The sequence below is a fragment of the Vanellus vanellus genome (genome assembly GCF_965231255.1).
Source record: "Vanellus vanellus genome assembly, chromosome: 1".
NCBI lineage: Eukaryota > Metazoa > Chordata > Aves > Charadriiformes > Charadriidae > Vanellus > Vanellus vanellus.
Genome location: NC_138905.1, coordinates 202279664 through 202301494, shown reverse-complemented (window position 1 = coordinate 202301494; position 21831 = coordinate 202279664). Strand labels below are relative to the sequence as shown.

Sequence of the window (21831 nt, the reverse complement as noted above, 5' to 3'; positions counted from 1 at the left end):
TTCTCCACCAAAAGCTTGACATTAGGACTGAACATACTGTTCACCCTTTTAGTAACACCTGGTTCAACAGACAAGCCAACACATCCCGATGACACACGGGTTCAGACCAGGCGCTGGCATGTTGCCAGGCACCATCAGTGGCAACCTGTCTGAACCCAGAAAGCAGACAATAAACTGGAGGAGATGGAGTAAATCAGATATTTGCTTTTGATGCAGTCACATAACATTGTGATAAAACTTTTCTTTTTCAGTTCTTATATGCAGACTATGTATTCCTCAGTGTTGTGTATTTCTTTAAAACCTACCAACTTGGTTTGACTACAGAGGGAGTTTTGCTTTTAGGAGGCTTGCATAAATTGAGCCACCAAAATTAATTTCTAGAAACAACCAATGAGTTTCTCTTCATTACACTATATCACACTGCATTTTTGCCTTTGCTTCTTTTAGAAATGAAGAATAAATGTTCTTAAAAAATTATCTAAAACTAAACAAAGAAATTTTACATTTTACTTTTTACAAGTGTTGTTATGGGGATACAACTAAAGTTCTATAAATGAGTTATAGGCTGTAAATGACTTTTACTCATCCTTGTGTATCCTTTTGAAACGTTAAATCATTTTTTTGAGACTTCTGCAATGTGCAATGTATTCATCTTTATTCTACATAACATTCAGACGCAATGCTGGAGGATTTTTTAAAAATTAAATTTTATTTAGTTTTTCTAGATATTTCTGTTCAGTAGAAGGGTTCCTAACATTAAAAAAGTCATAACTGATAAGTTTAACTGATAGATTGGCAGCTGGTATAAACTTTTAATTAAATTGTGTTGAGTAATGCTGACAGACAGGTTGCAAATACCATAAAGTTACTAAAAAGAAATGAAACATTTAATGCTAAAGCTACCATGGATTCCTTAAAAGACAAGGTCTATCTAGACACTTACGTAAACAGCTCTTTCAATCTGAGATATTTAATATGAGAAATTATTTTAAGACTGTTTCGTAAAGCCTTTTAGTTAAGACAAATAAAAATAGACTAGAGATTAAACACGGAGTCTGTTTCTTCAAGCCTGATGGACAAGTCTTCCCTGGCCTTCAAAGGAGTTCCTTCCTGGCTGTGCTTCCAGGATAACTTCTTCTGAAAACGTTTTGCAACTGTATTTTAATTCCTAATCAATCATTTAATTTCTTTTTTACTACAGAGACAAAGTTCATCTAAAAATAAGCATATCTGTTTTCTTTCTCCTCTGAAGTTGACAGCAAAGTTTTTGCTAAAAAATAAAACTTGAAATCCCATTTTTAGTAACTTGCTGCCAAAAGTAGATACTGCGGATTGCACAAACCCAGATACAAATGTGCAATGAGCGATTAAGCTTCTAGATACAGTAAAGCTAAATTAATTGATTTTTCCAAAAGAAAACCAAACAGCTTATAGGAAGCAAGTCATTGGTAAAAAAAGGAAACCACAAAAGCAATAAAGAACATCATAAAGCTATTAACACACAGAATAAAATGTTAAAGAACAAACTCCATTCCAAAGTTAAAATGATTTGCCAAAATATTAACAGCAACAAGTAAAAGGCAGCCTTGCATTAAAGCCAGAGCTGGAACAAAACACACTTTGGGTGAACACAGACGTGTCTTGTGCGACTGTGTCCTTCACTACTTGGTGATGCGAAGCTGCCTGCGGCACTTGGATGCCCGTCCCACTGCCCCACCTTTGCTCCCATTGGCTATCTCTTTCTCGTAGCTCCTGTCACCAGAAGACGCAAACGACTTCCAAAAGCACAAAATAAACCAACTATCTAATTTCCTATTGCCCCCAGAGAAGTGCATGAGTTCAGTTTGAGAGGGGAAAGCTGAGGCATTTACTACATTTTATTTCGTTCTGATTGTTTCCTGGTTTTCCTTGGTGGTCACTGGTGCCTGATCTTCTAGACAGTCTCAGGATGCCCACATGGGAATGCTCTCGTTCTCATGGCTGACTCTGAGTTCATGTCCACAGATGACAAGAATACAAGCATTTTCTTTTGGACAAAATTTAAATTAAAGCTCCAAGTGAAGACCATGGAGGGAGGAGCAGCAGGTAAGCGCACGCTGCTGCTTTGTTAGCTTCTCACTCTTATTTCCCTACAAGACCACCGTGCCGAGGCTCCAGCGGGAGAACTCCTCCTCAGCACCAGCCTGCCTGACGGCTACTGACATACCAAATACATTCACTGTAATCTCAGTACTCCTTAGGTGGTACCTTCCTTATGGTTTCCTAACACAGTCTCACCTGCCCCTCGCCTGAGTGAGGGCTGCTCTGGTATTTAGCTATCATGGAAGGCTCCCCTCTTCTCAAGACTCCCCCCACCAGACCCCAAAGAAATTACAACAAAACACCTCCTGTAGAGCTTACATCCAACTTTGAGAACAACTTAGCTAGTGTCAGGCTTAAAAGGGATGGATGCTTCCTCACAGAGTGGTGAGATTTCTTGGTTGTTTTTCTTGAGACATTTCTCCAGTCCATCTTTTGAGTCTGTTATCATGAACCTGTCTTGAAAGGTTAAGCTTTCACCCCAGTCAAGATAAGTCAGACAACTGGGAGAGGGACAGAGGAAGAATCCTGAGAGCTTTACAAATAAGTCTATCTCCTATTTATAGTGGCCAACCAGGAAGACTGATGTGGACCTGGGACTATCGGCTCCCAAGGTTGTAAGAAAGAAAAAAGAGGTAACATGCATACCAGTGTATACACAGATGCACACCATGTTATAGCTAAAGAAATGTTCATCTATAATTGCTAAATGCTAATTTTGATCTGTTCCTTGGTTTACTGTTTAAGATCTTACATCTAACTTTGCATTTTGGAGTAATAAACGTTTTTATTTACTTTTTCATTGGACTTCTTATTCCCCCAACACTTGCTTACTATAACCTTTAATTCCTGAGATACTGCAGCGTTCTCTGTCACAACCTTTAGTAAGATAAAGTAGCTATTTGTAACACATTCACCTTCGGCAATATAATTAAAGCAAAATAGTTATGACCCAAATTGTAGCTACTGCTGTTTATGACAGAATGAAGGTTTTTTGCTTCTCATTTATACTATTTGTTGAAGAAGTCTGAAAGACTCAATGCACATTCACAGATCAACGTACAACTTTTAAAACCTGTATCAATAGTCTTGTATTTCCAGTTTAATATTATCATCATGAAGGTAGACAAACCCGACACCCACACAGGATCTGGTGGAATCACCCACCAGGAACTAGCACACAAACAGTTCACAGTAATGAGGGCACGAACCATGTGAATTTTCCTTTTTGATCTAGGATGATTGGATTTGCATGGATTGTGCAAGTGGTTTCGCCTTTTGGACCTCTATCCTTGCCAGGGAAAGAGAACTGCTGTGTTAGTGGCTAACTGAGATGATGTCCACTCTTCCAACAGGAGATGATATTGCTGTGATGTTCCTGCCAGTGGCCACCACTAAATCCTGCATAACATGTATGCTACAGCGCAGGGTCAGACTCCACAGAGGAGTAAACAACACTATTCCCTAGAAAAAGAGTAATTCCATATGGAGGTCAAAAGTGGTAACAGTTCTGTAAACCAAACTGATTGCACTAGAACGATATAAAATCATTTCATTAGAAACTGGGCTAATTAAAATTTAACTATAGTAAAAAAAAAAAAAGAGTATTTTTGATTTAGCTATTATGTAAACAGGACAGACAAACCCCACTAAATAACAACGCTTATAGCAAAAGAACAACGGACTGCTTTAGAAAGGACTTTTCCCAGCTTGCTTCCATACTTCTTTGGCTCCCTTAATGCTTTCTCTTTTCACACACTTCCAGTAACCTTGAATGCCTTGCTGTTGCGGTACCTGTTAATAAAGTTAAAGCATGTTTAGCATTTACACTAAAAAGACTCTTATTCACACACTGTGTAAATATAATACGTAATGCAATGCTGCTGCTCCCATAGTTCACATGCATAATAACAAGTTCTTGGTGGCAGCACTCCTCCCAGATTCGTAAGCAGTAAGGAATCATCTAACATAACTTCTTTCTATTCACTATCTCTACTTGGGTTTCTACAAGTGTTAACAAGATAGTTGTACCAATCATCTGTGGTTTTTAAAAACAATGATGTTAGCTTGTTACCCTCAAACCTCGATGAATTCGGTTTCTCAGGACTCCAAGGAACTCGCCGTGGCTGAGGCAGTCATCTCCATCTAGATCAAAAATCTTGAAGATGGTATCCAAAACATTATCTGAGAGCTCCTGTCCTGTTGCCACCTTCACTGCTCTCTTGAACTCAGCTAGTAAAGACATAATATTACATCACAGGTTACTGTGAACTGGTAAAGAAATTGGAAAGCACATGAATAGCAGGATTCTGCACAATTTACAATGTCTCATGGGTACCCTAACTGGAGAATTTGGGATGTGTGAACTGGTAAACTATTAGGAGGCCTCAGTTCATGCGTTCTTGAGCTTGCTTCATCGTGCATAACACTATCGTTATTACTTGTATGATAAACTTCTGAAATGCACTACTTCTCAGGCAACAGCAAGAGTGATAATTTTTGCCAGAAATAGCCACGTGCCGAAAACTTACGTACTATTGGCTGATACCTGTGCATATGGATGATAAGTGTTTGCCTCACCACCGTCTCATAAAAAATACTACCATTTTATCTTGAACCAGTTTCAGGTGAATTCATTCTGCAAGAAAACTCTTCTCCTCAGAGAACAGTATTTTACGATATGCTCTACCTCAACCAAGCATCCCCTCAGCAACCCTGTACACAGACCATCAAATACTCAATGCACATGGCTTTATATACCTCTAGTTCTGTTTTTTAAAGAAGCAGGCTACCTTCCTTTACACTATGATGGAGGAGTTTATGAGGATTTATGGCAGAAAAAGCTGTCATACATTTCTGGAGATCTACTTTCCTCTTCAGTTTTTTGGCCTTCTCTCTTTATACTACCATATGCATTACAGGAATGCCTACTATCCCCACTTCTGGTCTTGTGGTGTGTAAAGAATTACGAGTTTTGACTCAAGGAAGATGAGGAAATGCGTGGGGTTGCCGTAAAACAGCAGACAGTAAGAGTGAAATGATTATTGTTTATTATAGCAAGCTCAATCACAACACATGAATTGGATGCATTTTGGAAAGCAACGTGTAAGTGTGTATTTCAAGGAGGGACTGGGGCTTATTTAAGTGGAGCGATATTGTAGATTATTACAGCAAGTTGACCAACTAAGTCATAAATACAGTAATGATGTGGTTCTGCTTTCATAAACAAATGCTGTTTATAAATCGTGTTATAAATATTAGTTCTGCAGCTTACTAGAGGAAAGAGCACTCCTGACTTAGCTGTCATCTTTACCTCTTTGAACAATTCCTGAATAAGTGCAGCTTATTATTTTACAGTTGGTTTAAATAGAAGCTGAAAATCCTTCTGTAAGAGGATATACCACGATATGAAAAGGACATAAAATATGGAATACTTATAGCAGAGTCTTAATTTTGTCTTTAAAAAAGATGTTAACTGTTTCAGCTCTTGAAGCTAAATGTAAATCCAGAGAAGAACTGTACTTTTTGGAATGGAACAGGTGGAGCATAATCATCTTCAAACCAAGAAGGACCACCTTATCAGAGAGAAAATATGAGCTGCTAACTTAGAAGAAAAAAAGTCTAGAATAAAAGGAAGGACTAAAGGACTGTCTTATTTTTAGATAAATATTCATATATGTGTGAATACACACATGTACGCACATGCAAACAGCAAGACAAAGAATTTAGTGAGATTCAGGAAAGGATTAGACACGTATACATGTAACACCCATGAGTTACCTCAGAAATTGCTTTCGATCACAGTATGGTTCAGTGCATAAACAGTCACAATTGCCTGTTGGTTAGGAATGAGTTTTTACAAGGAAACATTACCAGAGTCAACACCAACTGTTGGCCTCATCATCCTTTGGCACTTAAAAATGTGACACTTAATAGAGAAGTGAGCTAAACTCATATCTCGCTTATAATTATTATTTCACCATTAACTCAGCCTCTTTCCTTTCTGCTCTTTCTACACCTTGTGCAAATAAAATGTGCCTCCCCCCCCAGACGAAAGATGTCAAACCAGATGGAGGAGGGCCACAAACCCAGCTGGGAACTGGAGCACACGATGGAAGAAGAGAAGGTGAGGGAGCTGGGGAAAACAAAAGTGTAAGGAGGGATCTCACTGCAGCCTTCAACTACCTGAAAGTGGTTATAGAGAAGATAGAAACATATTTTTCTCAAAGGTGCATGGAGGTAAGATGCAATCATTGTAAGCTGCAGCAAGGGAGAGAAAAGTCTTCATGATGAGAGTGGTTAAGCACTGCAAGAGACACCTGGAGAGTCTGTGGAAACAAAACTCCTCCTGAAGGCTGGACTAACTAGTGATGAAAGTCCCAAGTTGTAACATCCCCCCCCCACTTTTGGCCTTCTTTGCTTCAAACCCCATCCAAACATTTCTCTCTCAAGAATACTGAATTCTCTTCCTGTTTTCTCACATCTCTCTCACCTTTTCCCCATAAGCCCATCCCATCAAATATTTATTTCAATGAATGTTAATGTCTCATCAAATTTCCTTAGGAACTTTTTACGTTACTATTTTCAAATAATTTAGGAGAGCTGTCTTCCAAGTATAACAAGTAAGGAACAACCTCAGGATTATAACAATCGCTACTAAAGCATGTATTGTTTCAATAAATCCTTCCTAATCTAGAATTTAGATTGGACTGAGAGCAGCCACACAGAGAAGGACTTGGGGATAGTAGTGGATGAAACACGGGGCATGTGCCGGCAATGTGCTCTGGCAGCCCAGAAAGCCAGTTGTGTGCTGGGCTGCATCAAAAGAAGCGTGGCGAGCAGGTTGAGGGAGGTGATTCTGCCCCTCTACTCTGCTCTGGTGAGACCCCACCTGGAGTACTGCGTCCCTCTCTGGAGCCCTCAGCGCAGGAAAGACACGGACCTGTTGGAGCATGTCCAGAAGAGGGTCACAAAAATGATCAGAGGGATGGAACACCTCTCCCATGAAGACAGGCTGAGACAGTTGGGGTTGTTCAGCCTGGAGAAGAGAAGGCTCCAGGGAGACCTTATTGCGGCCTTTCAATAGAGATGGAGAGACTTTTTCCAAGGACTGCAGTGACAAGACATGACAAAATGGTTTCAAACTGAAAGAGAGTAGATTTAGACTGGACATAACGAAGAAACTTTTTACAATGAGGGTGGCAAAACACTAGAACAGGTTGCCCAGGGAAGTTGTGGATGCCCCATCATTGGAAGTGTTCAAGGTCAGGTTGGACGGGGCTTTGAGCAATGAGTGAAAGGTGCCCCTGCTCGTGGCAGTCAGGGGTTGAACTAGATGATCTTTCAAGGACCCTTCCAACACAAACTACTCTATGATTCAATGGTTTAGTCTGCTGTGAGTGGTTCAGCATATCAGCACATCAGAACTTACAAATCTAAACATTTTGGGAAATTTATACTATTATTTTTTCATGAAATAGAATTAATTCAGAATAAAAAGCAGTATTCTAATTTTGGACTTCATAGTGCTACTTTGGGATAACTTATTTACATTAATTCCGTAACAAAAATGCATTTTTTCTTTTTTAAAAAAATACATACAAAAGATATGCAGCACTTACCCCGTTTAACAGGACGATTGGCTACAGTAAACATGTGCATGGCAATAGAAAAGTCTTCCAGGTTGTTTGTAAACTTGCAAAAAGTCTTGAATTCTTCCAAACTGATATTCTAGAGTATCACAGAATTCAGATGATATATAATGAGTAATACATTCAAACACGAGTAGATCTATTTCATTAAATCTGGTGGGACCTAGTGTTTAGGTGTGATTGCTTACTCATTGTCAGTATTTGTATTTCTCAGTTGGCATATTAACTTTGTTCTTATTTGCATAAAATTCAAAAGCTGCAAAAATTCACTTGGAAACTAGTTATATTAGATACTTATATTCAAATGAAAACCTGTACATACAAACGAGGAAGTAAAACAAAGCATGTTTTATGTACCAACCTCTCCTGCCTCAATTCTGTCTTTCACATTCTGCCAGTAAATTTCATTGTTTTCCTCATCGGTGAAATACAGCAACCATTCTGCAAAGTCTTCTTTTCTCATGACATTCAAACCCTTTGAAAACTTTACGAATTCCATTTCTTGGACTTCTGTTTGCAGATTTTCCATGAATCTGTAAGTTTAAACAGGTATTATCCAACAGCTGATAACTTGCATCACTGTAACACTACTACTACCATAGCTACTAAATGCAGAAGCCACTAAATCTTAATCACAGATACTATCAACGTAATTGTTTAAAATGTCACTGGTTTAATTTTACCTGTGCATGCAGATTAGTTTCCACGACTGCATTTCAACAATGACACCAGTAGGGTGCTCTCTAAGTCTGCATTCACAGATTGCTGCTGCTAAGATAATGTACAGATCCACTTGGCATATAGCTTTTACTAATGTTTAAAAATGTGCAGATAATGAGATAAAATGATTGGTAAGGCAGTATTATAATGAATGAATGAAAAAGGACATAGTAACTAAAGGCCTGACACATGATTTATGAAATTTCACATTAATAAGAGAGGAATGACAAGGTTGGAAAGTGCCTAGAAAGATGAAGCCCTAATAATCACAAAGGTGAAAGAAAAGAGGAAACTTGAAATCATCACTGCAGGAAAAGATGACTAAAAGCCTCAAAGACTGTAACTGCAAAGAGGGGTTTGGCAAATCAGTTCTGCGCTCACTACAGGACGGATTAGAGAAGATTACAATTGACATACAGAGTTCAGAAGAGCACAGAAAATGATGTTGCAGGTGTTTAGGAAGGTAAGAAGAGAGCTGTCTGAAAACGGAAGGGGTGAACATCAAGGTTTTTAGGAAGAAAAAAAAAAGTAGCACAAGAAGCAAGTGTCGACCCATAAGTACAGAGCTAGAACTGTAAGCAGAGTTGTAGCTTTGAGTTTCCCCAGTTTGGTCTACGTTGTCATTATCATTTCTTCTGGCCTGATATGAATTTCAAGAAAGTAAAACACACTATTGTGCGATCCATTTGGTAATTTCCACTTCAGAAATGGGGCAATCCAAAACCAAGTGATAATTTTTAAATCTTAAAGGCTAAAAGCACAGTGATGCTGGCTGGAATCCCTTTAGTACTTCGAAAAAACCCTACTTCATTGAGTTGCAAAAATTATTGACAGGAGAGAATGAAATACTCCTATATTGGGACAAAGCAATTGGCTGGAGAAGAGGACAGCTAAGGGTCTGAGTAGCAAATATCAGTAGAGGATCATTTGCTCATCAGTGTTTGCACAGCCTCGCTGGATTTGAGTTCTTTCCCCTGAAATTATTTTAGTCTGCACAGCTATCTTTAGTTCTTTAATGAGATCACTTGGACAATTAGTAGCTCGAAGCTCTATGAAGTCTACAAGGGGTTAGCTGAAGACTGCTGTTGCAGCATAAGCTCTTTCTTGTATTTTTTCCTCTAACAATTAGAGCTGCACATGCAAATAAAGGGCCAACAAATGCTTCATGGCTTGAGACTTGCAAGTAAATGAAAGCCTGGCAGTGGAAATGATTTTAAGTTTTTGGCTAGAGTTTTATTAGGGTAATACCGAGGAGGGGTATGATATGCTCTCACATTTTATATGGGCATTTTTCTGGTCAAGTAAAGGGTGTTACAAGGCTTCCCCAACATAGTCAAACAATGAGGTGTATTCCTCCACAGTCCACCTTAAGATCTGGCTCACTTTCAAGTCCCCCCGTGCTCCCTCTCACAAGGGGATGAAATACCACAGGACCTGTTTGTGCCACCGGTGTGAAGGGGAGGCCCCTTCACTACAGACCAGCGAGAACTTACTTGCACAGCTTGCAAACCACTCTTCATTTTTCAGATGCAGCTCCTGTCCTTGTAACCCGTGAGGTGACTGCTTCCTCTGGCGAGCCCAGCAGTCAGCATGTGCCAGGGAGACTGGCCAGCCTGGGCTAGCAGAAGCAGTCCTGCCCCACCGCCTGCAAGGGCCTCCCCTGGATCCTGGGAAGGGAGGTCAAGCTGCGGGACAGGAGAGACGGGCACGGACCAGGCATGTAGACCAGGCATGGAGTCAGTCCAGCAGAGGCTGACTAGGGCCAATTGGCTGCATTTTGGGAGTGGCCATCAATGGCAAGGAGTAGATGGTATCTGGGATGTGTGGCTTGTGCTTGGCTGGAAGTCACAGCACAGACCATGCAGAACAGTAGGTGCATCTCTCACTGTCATTTCCAAGCCATGTAACGTCTAGTCTGGGGGAGCAGAAGCTGCTGAAAATGAGGTCACTTACAGAAATATACCTAAAATGCGGATATAGGGAAACGAGATACCATGTGTTTTATTTTCTTGGCTTTTAATCTATGAAAGGTGGCCACATTTTGCAACAGATTTAAGATCACAGAATCACGAAAGATCTGTTACTGAAAGTATAAGTTATTTACCTTGGGGAGCTAACTCAGACATTTGCTGTACTGGTCAGTAGCCACAGGTGATGACAAACTACATATTCTTCCATCTCTTCTAAATATTGCATTTCCTTCAGCAGAAAACCCTCAGTGACCTGCCCTCTACCCGTACCCAATAGAGGCAGGACAGCTGAAAGACCGAGCGTTTCTACACACTGAGGAAGGAGTGGGTGGCCCACCTAGCCACACACATCAGCTGAAAGGCGCAGCAAAGCCAAAGAGGAAAGTGAAGGGCTTGGCTACGGCATTTTTGATGTGCGCTTGCTTCTGCACCCTCTTCTAATTGGACAGTGAACGAAGCTTTTCCTTTCTCCAGCCCCACTGTGTGTGTTTTCCACCGTCTTTTCTCAGGCCTGGGTTCTTGCCCTCTCCAGCTGCTTTGGAGCAATGACACTACAGCCTTACTGTGGCACAAGAGACGTGCACCTTGCTGCACTACATGGATTAGGGAGGGGAGCGGGAATTACTTATTTAGGTACAAAAAAATTAATGGATACTTCATTTCAACTCGTAGGCTTGCTCCTGGCAAGCTGGAGTGGGAAGATTTCCTGCCATACCAAATGCTACTTGGGGCAGCAGCTGAAACTTGTAATTTAAAATTTATATGTGATAGTCTCCCATATTACAAAAATTAAAATACTATGAATCATCGCATAAGCATTCTAGGTCACTCTTATTCCCAGATGTGAGAGTTAAAAATCCTAATGATTTTTTTTTTTTTAAGTGAAGTTATTAAAAGTTATTAAAAATAACTTTCTAGTTAGGAAGTAAAACTTGATACTTGAATGCCAAGACACCACTAGGGATACTTGCTTTTGTATCTTCTGGATCACAGTGCGATGAGTTTCAGCTGGAAATTCCTTAAAAATTTCTCCAGGTATTAGGAAAAACAAGCACAGGAATGAAACTTCTCTCCCAAAGTCAGTGGGAGCTGGGGTGGGGACTTCAAGGGGAGCCAGAATTCAACTATGGGAACTGGACTCTGATTGTAGATGTGCTCTACAATTCAAATATAATTACACTGGGAATACTCTTATGCTATAGTGGCTTGAAAATAAAAGCAAATCCTAAATTTCCAAATAACAAAAAGGAAAGGTAAATAATAAATTTATAAGATGGGGAAAAGGCTGGGAACAGACAGCACACCCACGTTGAAGGCCAGTGGCCAAATTCATTATCGTGTAACAACAGCATCCAGAAACCTTATCAGGATTTATCCCTTATTTTGTAATGTGCTCTACTGTAGAAAGAGGGAGTCTCTCAAGACCTTTTGGTAACTCAGCTTTAATAGAAATAAAAATGTAATAAAAGTGGGGAGACCTCAGGAACACAGCTATTCCCCCTCCAACCTGAGATGTTGCAATTAAGTGCTAGTGTTGTATTCCTTACAGCACGCAAAGTAGTAGAATGAAACACAAAAGGAGGAGTTGGGGAAAGTTTTCTGTCCTATACCTCTTGACCTGAACTGAAAGTCTATTCAGAGCTTTAATACTCTAATAAAGAACGGACCAGTTCTTGTCGCACTGATTCATAGGAGGGAAACTTAACAACAAAGACAGTGGTGGACATACTACCCTGGCACTCATACTCTGCTTCAGCTCCTCTTTGGATACTAAAGTCCTTTTGAAGACTTGATAACCCTCTCTGCACCAAAAGACTGTTGGAAACCAGCTGCAAGGTTGCCTTTTTGCAATCTGACTTTCAAAACAGAATATAGAACATCTAATAAGGGCTTGACCATTAACCTTTAGAGAACATTTAGATTTATGCTTGTAAATTCAGTTTTGCAGACGGTAAGATAGTTAATCCATCTTGCCATTTTCAGAATTACAGGCAAACCCCTCTTTGATTTACTGTCCTTAATGTTTCCAAACCAAACCAAACTGCTCACTTTCATTTATAAACATTCTGTAGAAACTAATCAAGCTATTCCTTTGCTAAGTATATAGGAAAGGAAGAAACAGAGATTCTTCTCAACACCTTTATTAAATAGTTGGGAACTATTCAGATTAATCTCTGATAGGAATATACGATCTCGAAACCAGGGTTTGTTCCCATCTCCACTTCCTCATCGTCTGACCCTGGTTGCATGAGATGTAATGTCTATGTGTATTAGGGCTCTATATACACATACACACACATAGATACAAGCGTAGGTGCAGAGACAAATAAAGAGGCCATCATACTCTATTTCTGCAAAGCACTTCCAAATCCCTAGATGAACATCACTGAAAACGTACAAGCTACCATCACAGCAAAAGCACTACTGGCTGACGATTCTGCATCCACGTACTGGCACAAATACTGAACAGCACCAGACAAACGTCAGCACCAGCAGTGTGGTTCAGCCTGGATCATTCTGGTTTCTTAAATGAAAGGTTTCAAATGAAACGTACCTAGGAATTCAAAATACTGAAGTAAAGAAACAGGACAGGTAGGGAAAAGGCATGTTTTGTGTATAGTTACACAATTTATGACCTTCAAGCTAGACCAGAAAATACAAAAGAAACCATGATTAAAGAATATTTCTGGTGCAAAAAACTGACCAGAAGTTTGGAAGCAACAAATGAGGCAAGAAAATGCCACAAACTGGATTTGAAATGTTAATTTTCCTTATATGATTAAAAGATGCCCCTCGTTTAACCATACCGGCAAGTACTTTTTTATAGGTCTTCCCAGGAAAAAAATACAATGATTAGAAAAAAATTTGAGTATTCTTTCCATACTCTCTGCACTTTTTCCTTTTGGGTTTTTTTTTTTTTTTTTTTTTTGGTCGTCCTTCAAGGACATTGTGAGAGATTTAAGCTTGCTTGGGGACAGATTACAGAAAAAAATCATAGCAGTCGTAAACTGTTTAGGGAGTGAATTACTGTCTCCTCTTTTCTCCTCTTTTATTTGGGATTAGACATAGTTAAACAAGATCAGTAAGGGACTTTTTTTCAGGGGAAAAAAAACAGTGGCTGTCAAGAAGAAATATTTGCTATACCTAGAAAATGAAATAGTTTTCTACTCAGAATAAAAAATAGTGCATACAACATAACTGGAAATTAAAGCACAAGTGAAAGACGAAAAATTAGATGTCTCAAAAAACAGGGGAAACCCATGCAAAAGAATAAAAAGCCTGTAATCCCAGAGAACTTCTGGCTTCCTGTCTGAAATGTGACATTCTCTAAGATGAGTCCTGGTATTAGAAGACGACACTGTTGTTGAAATGTAAAACAGCTTCTTGAATGGAATCCTTCTTTATTACATGATTTTAGGCTTGCTGCATATTGTTTTATATTTTCTTAAACTGATACAGAAGAATATAATTCCAGCTGCATTTGACTAGGAGGCAACACCTTTAGTAGTGATGTACATAAACATACTCCAGAATAATTTAGATTTAAATTTCCTAACTTTTTCCAGGGAAACAAGCTGTTGCTTTTGAAGTTGTGAATTATTAATAATTATCATACGGTCCTTATGATAAGGACAATACAACTGGCAAGAAACCATGTAGCAGTCTGGAGCTGAACATGTGTTCATGAGTCCCACCTTAAGATCTCTGAAACCACCTTCTTACTACGGGAAAGACATAGGATGGTGTGGATCCTGGATTCTTTCCACTAATTCTAAGCAGTCCCAGGAGAAGCTGCAGAACGAAGTGGGAGTCCCACCGCTGCTGCTCAGCAGAGAATGAAAAGGAGCAGTTTTGCTTGCTGTTTTGACTATGTTCTGGAGGATATGAGAGAAGAGCTTGATACTTGTGTCACAAAATGCCTATGAAAAGGTTACTTCCATGCTCCCAGCGGCCAAAGAAAGTGATCTGATGCTGTTTCATGGTCTCATTCTTTATGTCTGGTAAAAAAACAGCCTGAGGACTGTCCTTGTGTGTATCACCTACCAATGATTTCCCAAGAACCATGTACCAGGTGGAGACAGATGGAGCACGGCATGCTTAACCATTTTCCCTCCTTATATCAGATCAGTGTGCCTCCCGCGTTCGGGGCAGTAGGAAGGGAGGCACAAGAGCTGGCTTACATCAGCTCCACATCACCTGAAGAGATGTAGACAGTTTCCACTTTCTTTGCGCCATCTGAATGCAAGGAAAGGAGAACAGAGCCAATTCATTGCCCTGATATACTGACTGTGGCTGGCTGATATTTTTTATATGTTTGGACTGAGGGCTAAAAGGGTCGGACAACATTGGTGTAGACGTAGATACAGATGTTTGCACACTCACAAAAGGATTTTTTAATGTCAGCCAAACTGAAAAGGAGGAAGCATGAGGAAAATATATATAAGTAATGAAGTGAGAATACTCATCTCAGCTTTCTGAATTCCCACATAAGTACAGTGAAATTTCACAAAACATTCCTGCTTTTATTTTTTTTTAGTTTCAAGGACTCTACAGCACAGCGATATCTGTGTATTTAACTAATGTGACAAGTTTTAGTGTGTCCTAATCAAACCTAATCACCCCTACTTTCTACTAGGTACTACACTGATCAATGGAAAAGCTTTCTAGGCAAGAACTTGGAAAATGATAAAAGCGTTTACCATCATTATTTTCTGCTTCTGACAATGATCTATGTCTGTACAGCTCATCAGTCATCTCTTGTAAAAACAGCATGGCACTTTGATCAAACAGCCAACAATAGCTTCCCATGTAAGGTAAAATGTTATGAGAGGCCATCAGATAGAAAACCCATTTTCTCTGAACAATAGGTACCCAGAAATGATGTGCTTGATTTACTTGCAAATAAAATCATGTGAAAGGTGATACCTTCACACAGGTTAAAAAGACAGCGATCCTTTCATTCACCTTTCTGTGTGTTAAACAAACTTCACTGTCATGTTGCAACTGAGATGGAGTGTCTACGCAGTGATAAAGAGGCACATTCCAGCTCTACGAAACATAACTGCCACTGTTGAAAAATTACCTGCATTAAACCTTACACTTATCCCACAAATTTTAAGAGCAAGATGTGGGAGTTTGATTTTGATTACAGCCTTCTATCTGTGTGGTAGGCAAAGGTCTTTAACCTAGGTGTTCTGAATGTACTAGTTACATAGTTTCATCAATGTCATGCCTCATTGGGTCAATGTAGGATTTTATCTAAAACCCCAGGCTTTTCCGTTTACACTGTATATGCAAACACAACCTTTTACTGGTGCTCTCTGCCTTTTGTTTCATTGAGAGGGTCTATGGTATTTATAGAAAAGGGAGCTGGAGGTGTCTTAAACTTATTTTACTCGCTTAGATTCCTATTGAGTCAAGGTCTTCAAAAGAGAAAGGTTGTTTATTTGAAGACTGGTGAGTGCCAGAACCAGCGGAGCCGAACACTTGTTAGTGTTAGAAAGATTGCCACTCTTCCTTTTCTACTCTGGCTTTCCCCAAACCTCTACTGATTGCAACAACATTCATTTTTAAGAGGGCTGACACAGATTCTCTGCTTCTGAACATAAACTGAAGTAAAACATATTGCCCCAATTTATTTTTGCAGTCTGTAAATGACTAATTATTTTTGTAGAAAAGGTAATACTGACGTAGATAATATTCTCTTGATGTTGTGCTGCAAGATGTGTGTCAAGATTCACACAGGTATTTAAGCACTTAACTTCCATTTATCCCAAAGAAAGACTGTGCATTTGGATTCTGGGCCCAGGTTCATAAAGCAAGATGTGTCTGGAGTTTATACTAGCAGGAAAAATTGATTTCCCAAGTAACAGAGAGTTTTAACCAGTTAAGTTGTAATGCTGTGTAGGTGGTGGTCATCATTACTGCTTGAAATAGACATTGGAAGAAAGAATCTCATCCAATTAAAACACTAACAGCTGATACCTGGTTGGGTTTTCAAGTCAAAAGCAACCACAGCAAAACTCCATACTCTGATGTAGACAAGGACTACACCATCTTTCTGACATGTGTATGATGTAAACTGAACGACTCCCTACACCAGTCTCAGAACTTTCTATTAACTTCTGATTTTGCAAAGCTTACAGTGAAACAGATGGGTATACAGTGCTACATTTCTGGGAGTAATGGCCCCTTGGTATTCCACTGCAGTTTCAGTCTGAATTGGTGTTTACCATCTGGCTCAATTCTCAGTTCTGACATAAGTGCCATGAAGTATCTGAGTAACCTCATTGCAAAAGTAGTTCAAATGGTAAAGGAAAAGGCACAAGTAAAGTTTCAACAGAAGCTGGAATTTGAAGCAAGCAGAGAAGTTGCCTGCAGCCTACCATGACAATTGTAATGAGGAGGGGGGTGCCTCAACTCAGAAAAGTTTTTTTTAATTGATTAGCAGTCACTTTTTTGGTGATTTTATCAAGAAAAATATTCATGAATCACATTGTCTTAAGGTATGCCACCAAACAGCTGCCAAGAATGGCAGTCTCAAACCTTGTGGCCTCCAGGCCCACTGCTGCTTTGGCCTTATCATGGTGCTCAACTCCTCCTGCAGACAGCAGGCCCCATGAACTAAACTAGAAATTTAATCATGCACAATCATGAATAATTTCCTGGTTCATTACCTGCTTAACTTTCTGAATCAGCTCAGTGTGGGTCAGATTAATGCCAGTGTTGGTGCAAAGTAGAGAGGATAGGAACAGGACTGGTTGCTGTTAGGCTTGCCTAGCTGAAAAAATACCTGAAAAACTCAGAATAGCGAAGTTTTTCCTTTCCTTCTTTTCCAAAGAAATGTACCAGCAACATGGTATTAACACCACAGCTTTCCAGTTCTGCTCCCTATAAAACAAAAAACTGTATGATTAATTATTATGCATTGTATGATTATTAATATCTATTCAACACAAATCTGGAAATATTTATTTGAACTAGTATTTCACAAGACATACTTGCAATTTTATTACTGTTCCCAAATCTATCACACAAGATCTCAGAGCTGAATAATTCTTCCACATCAACTGCCAACAGCGTATTATATGTTCTGCTTCTAAATATTCTGCATGAAAGATGAATACAATTTACAACCACCTTTGGTGTATTTTATTATTAGAATTGAGAAGGTTGCTAGTTAGATCTTTAAGAATCTTTATGCCTCGGTGAATAGAGGCTTTAAATATAGTTAACAACTGTAAAAAAGTTCTTATTCAGATATTTCTAATTTGTTACAGCCATTTAAAAAAATTCACGATAGTCTAAGAAACAAAACCAGAAAAATACAAACATTCAGAGTGCTCAATTGTAGTATGGTCTTACACGGCTTCTTGCAAATTTTCAATGTTAGTGACTTTTCTGTATATTTTTTAAATCTGATGAAAAGATTTCTGCAGAAAAAGGATGCACGTTATTTTGACTCAACAGAATCTTTAACAAGCCTAAAACCACACATAATGCTGGATTTCTGTTCTATTCTTCTTTCAGCACTAGCATACTGGCATTTCTTTGAACGCAACAAAACACTAAGCAACATGAAGAGAGATTTTTTTTTTGTAAGTCCGGAGGGATTTCAACAAACTATTCTTATGACATCTAAATAGCCTCTGTGTCTTTTATCTGGTTGAAGAGGTAAGATGAAAGAAAAGAGTCTATTCATAAGATTTAATACTAATGGTTATTTAGCTTTCAGCATCATCAATAACAAGTCCCATTAGTCTACTGTGTGTTTCATGCTTACTGCATATGTGACACTGATTTTATAGTTAAAGAGGTAACATTCTTCATTTCTACTGCAAGCTACAAGTCACTAAATGCCAGTGACACGAGTTATGTATGAGCGAACCTGGAAAAAAAACTTTTCAAGCCATATGCAAACTGTAGTTATCGACCTTTTATCATTTAACTGCAGGCAAAGAATATTTAAATACCCACAAGATCCATCCTTCTAAAGTTTAAACACTTCAGATTACTGTGAAGACTGATGCATAAACATTGGTATATGCTTTTTTGAAAGTCAAAAGTCAAACATTCATATATGCTTATTTGAAATTCAAACCCAAACTATTTATGTCAGAATGCAAAGTTTTCCAAGAAGAAACAGAGAAGAATCCACATATTTCTCACTGCAGCGAGAGTCTAATCTGCTTTTTGTGGTTTTTGCTTACATGTTTAAAGGAGTCCTTAGAAATGCAAGAAATAAATTTGCTGATGAAATTTTTAAAGCTGAACTCATGAGTACACAATTTTATGCTTCCGATTTAATTACTCCATATTAAAATCAGTGTTGCATTGAAAACAAATTGAAAAATGAGGTTTAAAATAATCTTTTAAAAACTAAGTCTGTAACAGAAAAAGTTTTTTTCTTCTATTCATGTTTCTCTAGTTATAATATAGAAGAAGACATACAAACAATCTCATCTTATCTAAGATGACAAAACCTATTCCTGGATTTATAACAAATATGCACCTACTTGTTGGCTACCCTCTTTATCAGTTAAAATTCCAAAGTGGAATTGGCAGATGTCCAAACACCATGTTAGTGAGAGTTCAATGTATTTTAAAACTACATAACAGTACATTTCTTTAAAACAGAATATGCAATAGGAGACCACAGAGACTACAGCTTAAGGGTAAAATTCAAAAAACTGCTTTTCCGAGAGTTAATGCTATTAAATTAAAGTACATGTTAGTACATAATTCCTTTTTGTCCACAGAATCATTAGGAGCTTTTGCTGCTGAACTGTATAAATTAGTACTGACATGACAAATCTTTGTTAGAAGATAATGAGAGCTCTGTTAATATTTCCAACACCTCGCCCTCCTAAGCTTAGGTAAAAGAATAACTTATATTTGGAATGTCTCTCTTGGCAATGAGAATGAAATGGTAACCTAATCCTGGAGCTCTATAAAGGACCAGACCGGTAGCTTTGAGTCACAGAGCTACTACCTAAATTGAGTGAAAGTTTATATTCTGGTGTATCTGGTGGCTTCAGCTCCAGAAGGATGCACCACAATGCCCTCTGAGGCTGTGGGCTTTACAGAAAGCTGAGGCACAGAGTGCAGAAAAGATGGTGAAGTTCTGAGTCTCATCTTGACACAAGCACGGGATGAAGCAGGGACATGTATCTCAACTGGGGAACTCAGACATGTTCCAGGGTCCATTGATTCTGACAAAGAATCCCCAAAACCAAGCTCTGATGCCACACAAGTCTGTATGAACTAATGAACATGTGTGTACATATTACAAACATGGGCTTATTTTCCTAGAGTAATATTAACAGAAGAGATCTTATTGCGGCCTTCCAGTACCTTAAGGGGGCCTACAGGAGAGCTGGGGAAGGACTTTTTACTGGGGCATGTAGCGATAGGACGAGGGGGAATGGCTTTAAACTAGAAGAGGGCAGGTTCAGATTGAACATTAGGAAGAAGTTTTTCACTTTGAGGGTGGTAAGGCACTGGACCAGGTTGCCCAGAGAGGTTGTTGAGGCCCCGTCCCTGGAGGTGTTCAAGGCCAGGCTGGACGTGGCCTTGGGCAACCTGGTCTACTGGGAGGTGTACCTGCCTATGGCAGGGGGGTTGGAACGTGATGATCTTCAAGGTCCTTTCCAACCTAAACCATTCTATGATTCTAACACCTTGTACACTTTTCAAAAGCACCATGAACTGCTGAATTATGCAAGTATTCCTTTTTAAGCAAGATCAGATAACACAACCTTTATTCCTCATTACCCAGACTGTTAACATAGAAGCCTGATGCTGCAAACACTGAGTCATGGGCACAGACCTACCTAATCCTGCAGTTCCCCACTGAGCTTCTGACATTTAGGACCTGATACTGCAGCAAGTAGCAACAAGTGCCACTGAGAAGAAACTTATCACACAGTGAGACAGGATTTTCAGAATAATGTACCTAACTGATTTTCAAAACTCATCTGAAATGTTAATAGACTTACTGTCTCTAGATTCTTACCACCTTTCATTGCAGAATTTGCCTGAGGCATGACTGGAAAGCATTCGTCATGATTAAATCTGTAATACGTTCCTTGTTCTCTTACTTGCTTCCTGGGAGATGGTATTTGCTGTGCAATATCTTCTTTTGATAGAAGTTGTAAAAATAATACATATTTTGGACTGAAATTTTTTTTGGTTAAGATAGAAGTAGAGGGAATTGATGAAGAACAGGCGGAAAAGAGAGGAGGGTCAAGGAGAACGGTATCTTAGTTTCTGTCTGCTAGTGATGTCTCAAATCTTTCCAAAGGTAAGACTAAATCTTTGCAAATCTTTCTGAGACCACTTCCCTGAAATGCTCTTTGTTTTTCAGCTGCTAGGTCAGTCAATTCATCATGCCTGGCTTCCATCCCTGGAGGCAATCAGACTTCAATCTACGCAGCCTAGCCTCAAACACTGCTCAAGAGCATTCAGCTTTTTGCCATTTTGACAGTCTTCAAGATGTTGGGATATATCCTCCAACTCAGTTCTGGGAAGAAGGTTTAAAAGATGTATCCATTATCAAATTAATCCTACCAGGCACAGCCAGTCAAAAGAACCATGAAGGGACAAACTAGTGGGACCAGGACATCCAGATCTCCAAAAGCAGTCTTTTTTGGAAAAGCCCAGCCAGCCTCAAGCGGACACCAGAATGAACACTGTCATCATTTTAGGATGAATCAGCTTTAGTCACTTACTAAAGTTTTTCATGTTTCGCAATGCACTTTCTTAAGAGGTAGGATACAAGAATACATCAGGTCTGATACAGACAGGGTAAACTACACACATTTTTTTTTTCTCCACAGGCTATAACTGACAATTTCTGTGAAGAAATAAGATGAAGTGTTTTCTAAGCAATGAGCAGCTTACACCCAGCATTCAACAATATCCAGCATTCCCATTATCTGGGGATTAGTGGTTTTTTAATGACAACTAATGCCACGGAATGGCTATGCTGTACTGTCAGTGCCTCTAGCAAGGAAGAAGATCTAACTTCATGGACGTCCTCAGCTTTCAGTGTGTCACCCACACTTCTGCATCAATTCATGGGGAGGTACAGAATAAAAACAGTTTCCAGCCAAGTGAGCTAAAGCTAATCTGGGAGCAAACATTGTAGTAGATATTTTATGCCAAAAATAGGAACAGGTTCAAACCAGTCTCGTCGCCAGCAGGTTGAGAAGGACCAGAACCTGCTGTTCAAGCAGTCAGGGAATGATACTATTGCGCCGCAAAGCCTAAGGCTGTCTGACCAGTGCACCACTGGCAGCGGGGAAAAGCAGCTTCTATACACAGCTGGGGAGAGTCCCTCATAAGAATTCAGGCTGTGCCTCCCTGTCGTGCCGTGGACCCCCCTCAGGAGGTATGACATTCAGTGAAGC

At 39.3% G+C, this 21831-nt stretch overlaps 1 protein-coding gene across 2 annotated transcripts in view; it reads right to left on the bottom strand.

Moving 5' to 3' along the window:
• Positions 1–2612: 2612 nt before the first annotated feature.
• Positions 2613–21831, bottom strand: part of MICU2 (mitochondrial calcium uptake 2) — a gene marked incomplete at its 5' end in the record, with an annotated part of 146541 nt that continues 127322 nt past the window's right edge. Inside the window, 6 exons of one of the 2 annotated variants that reach the window (XM_082498208.1) lie at positions 2613–3543; positions 3765–3873; positions 4154–4311; positions 7701–7809; positions 8092–8263; positions 17214–17311. In XM_082498208.1, coding sequence (XP_082354334.1) covers positions 3769–3873; positions 4154–4311; positions 7701–7809; positions 8092–8263; positions 17214–17311 — 642 coding nt within the window. In that variant the 3' untranslated portion in view covers positions 2613–3543; positions 3765–3768. Of the gene's footprint in view, positions 3874–4153; positions 4312–7700; positions 7810–8091; positions 8264–17213; positions 17312–21831 lie in introns of both variants that reach the window. The other variant, XM_082498207.1, reaches the window with a different exon arrangement.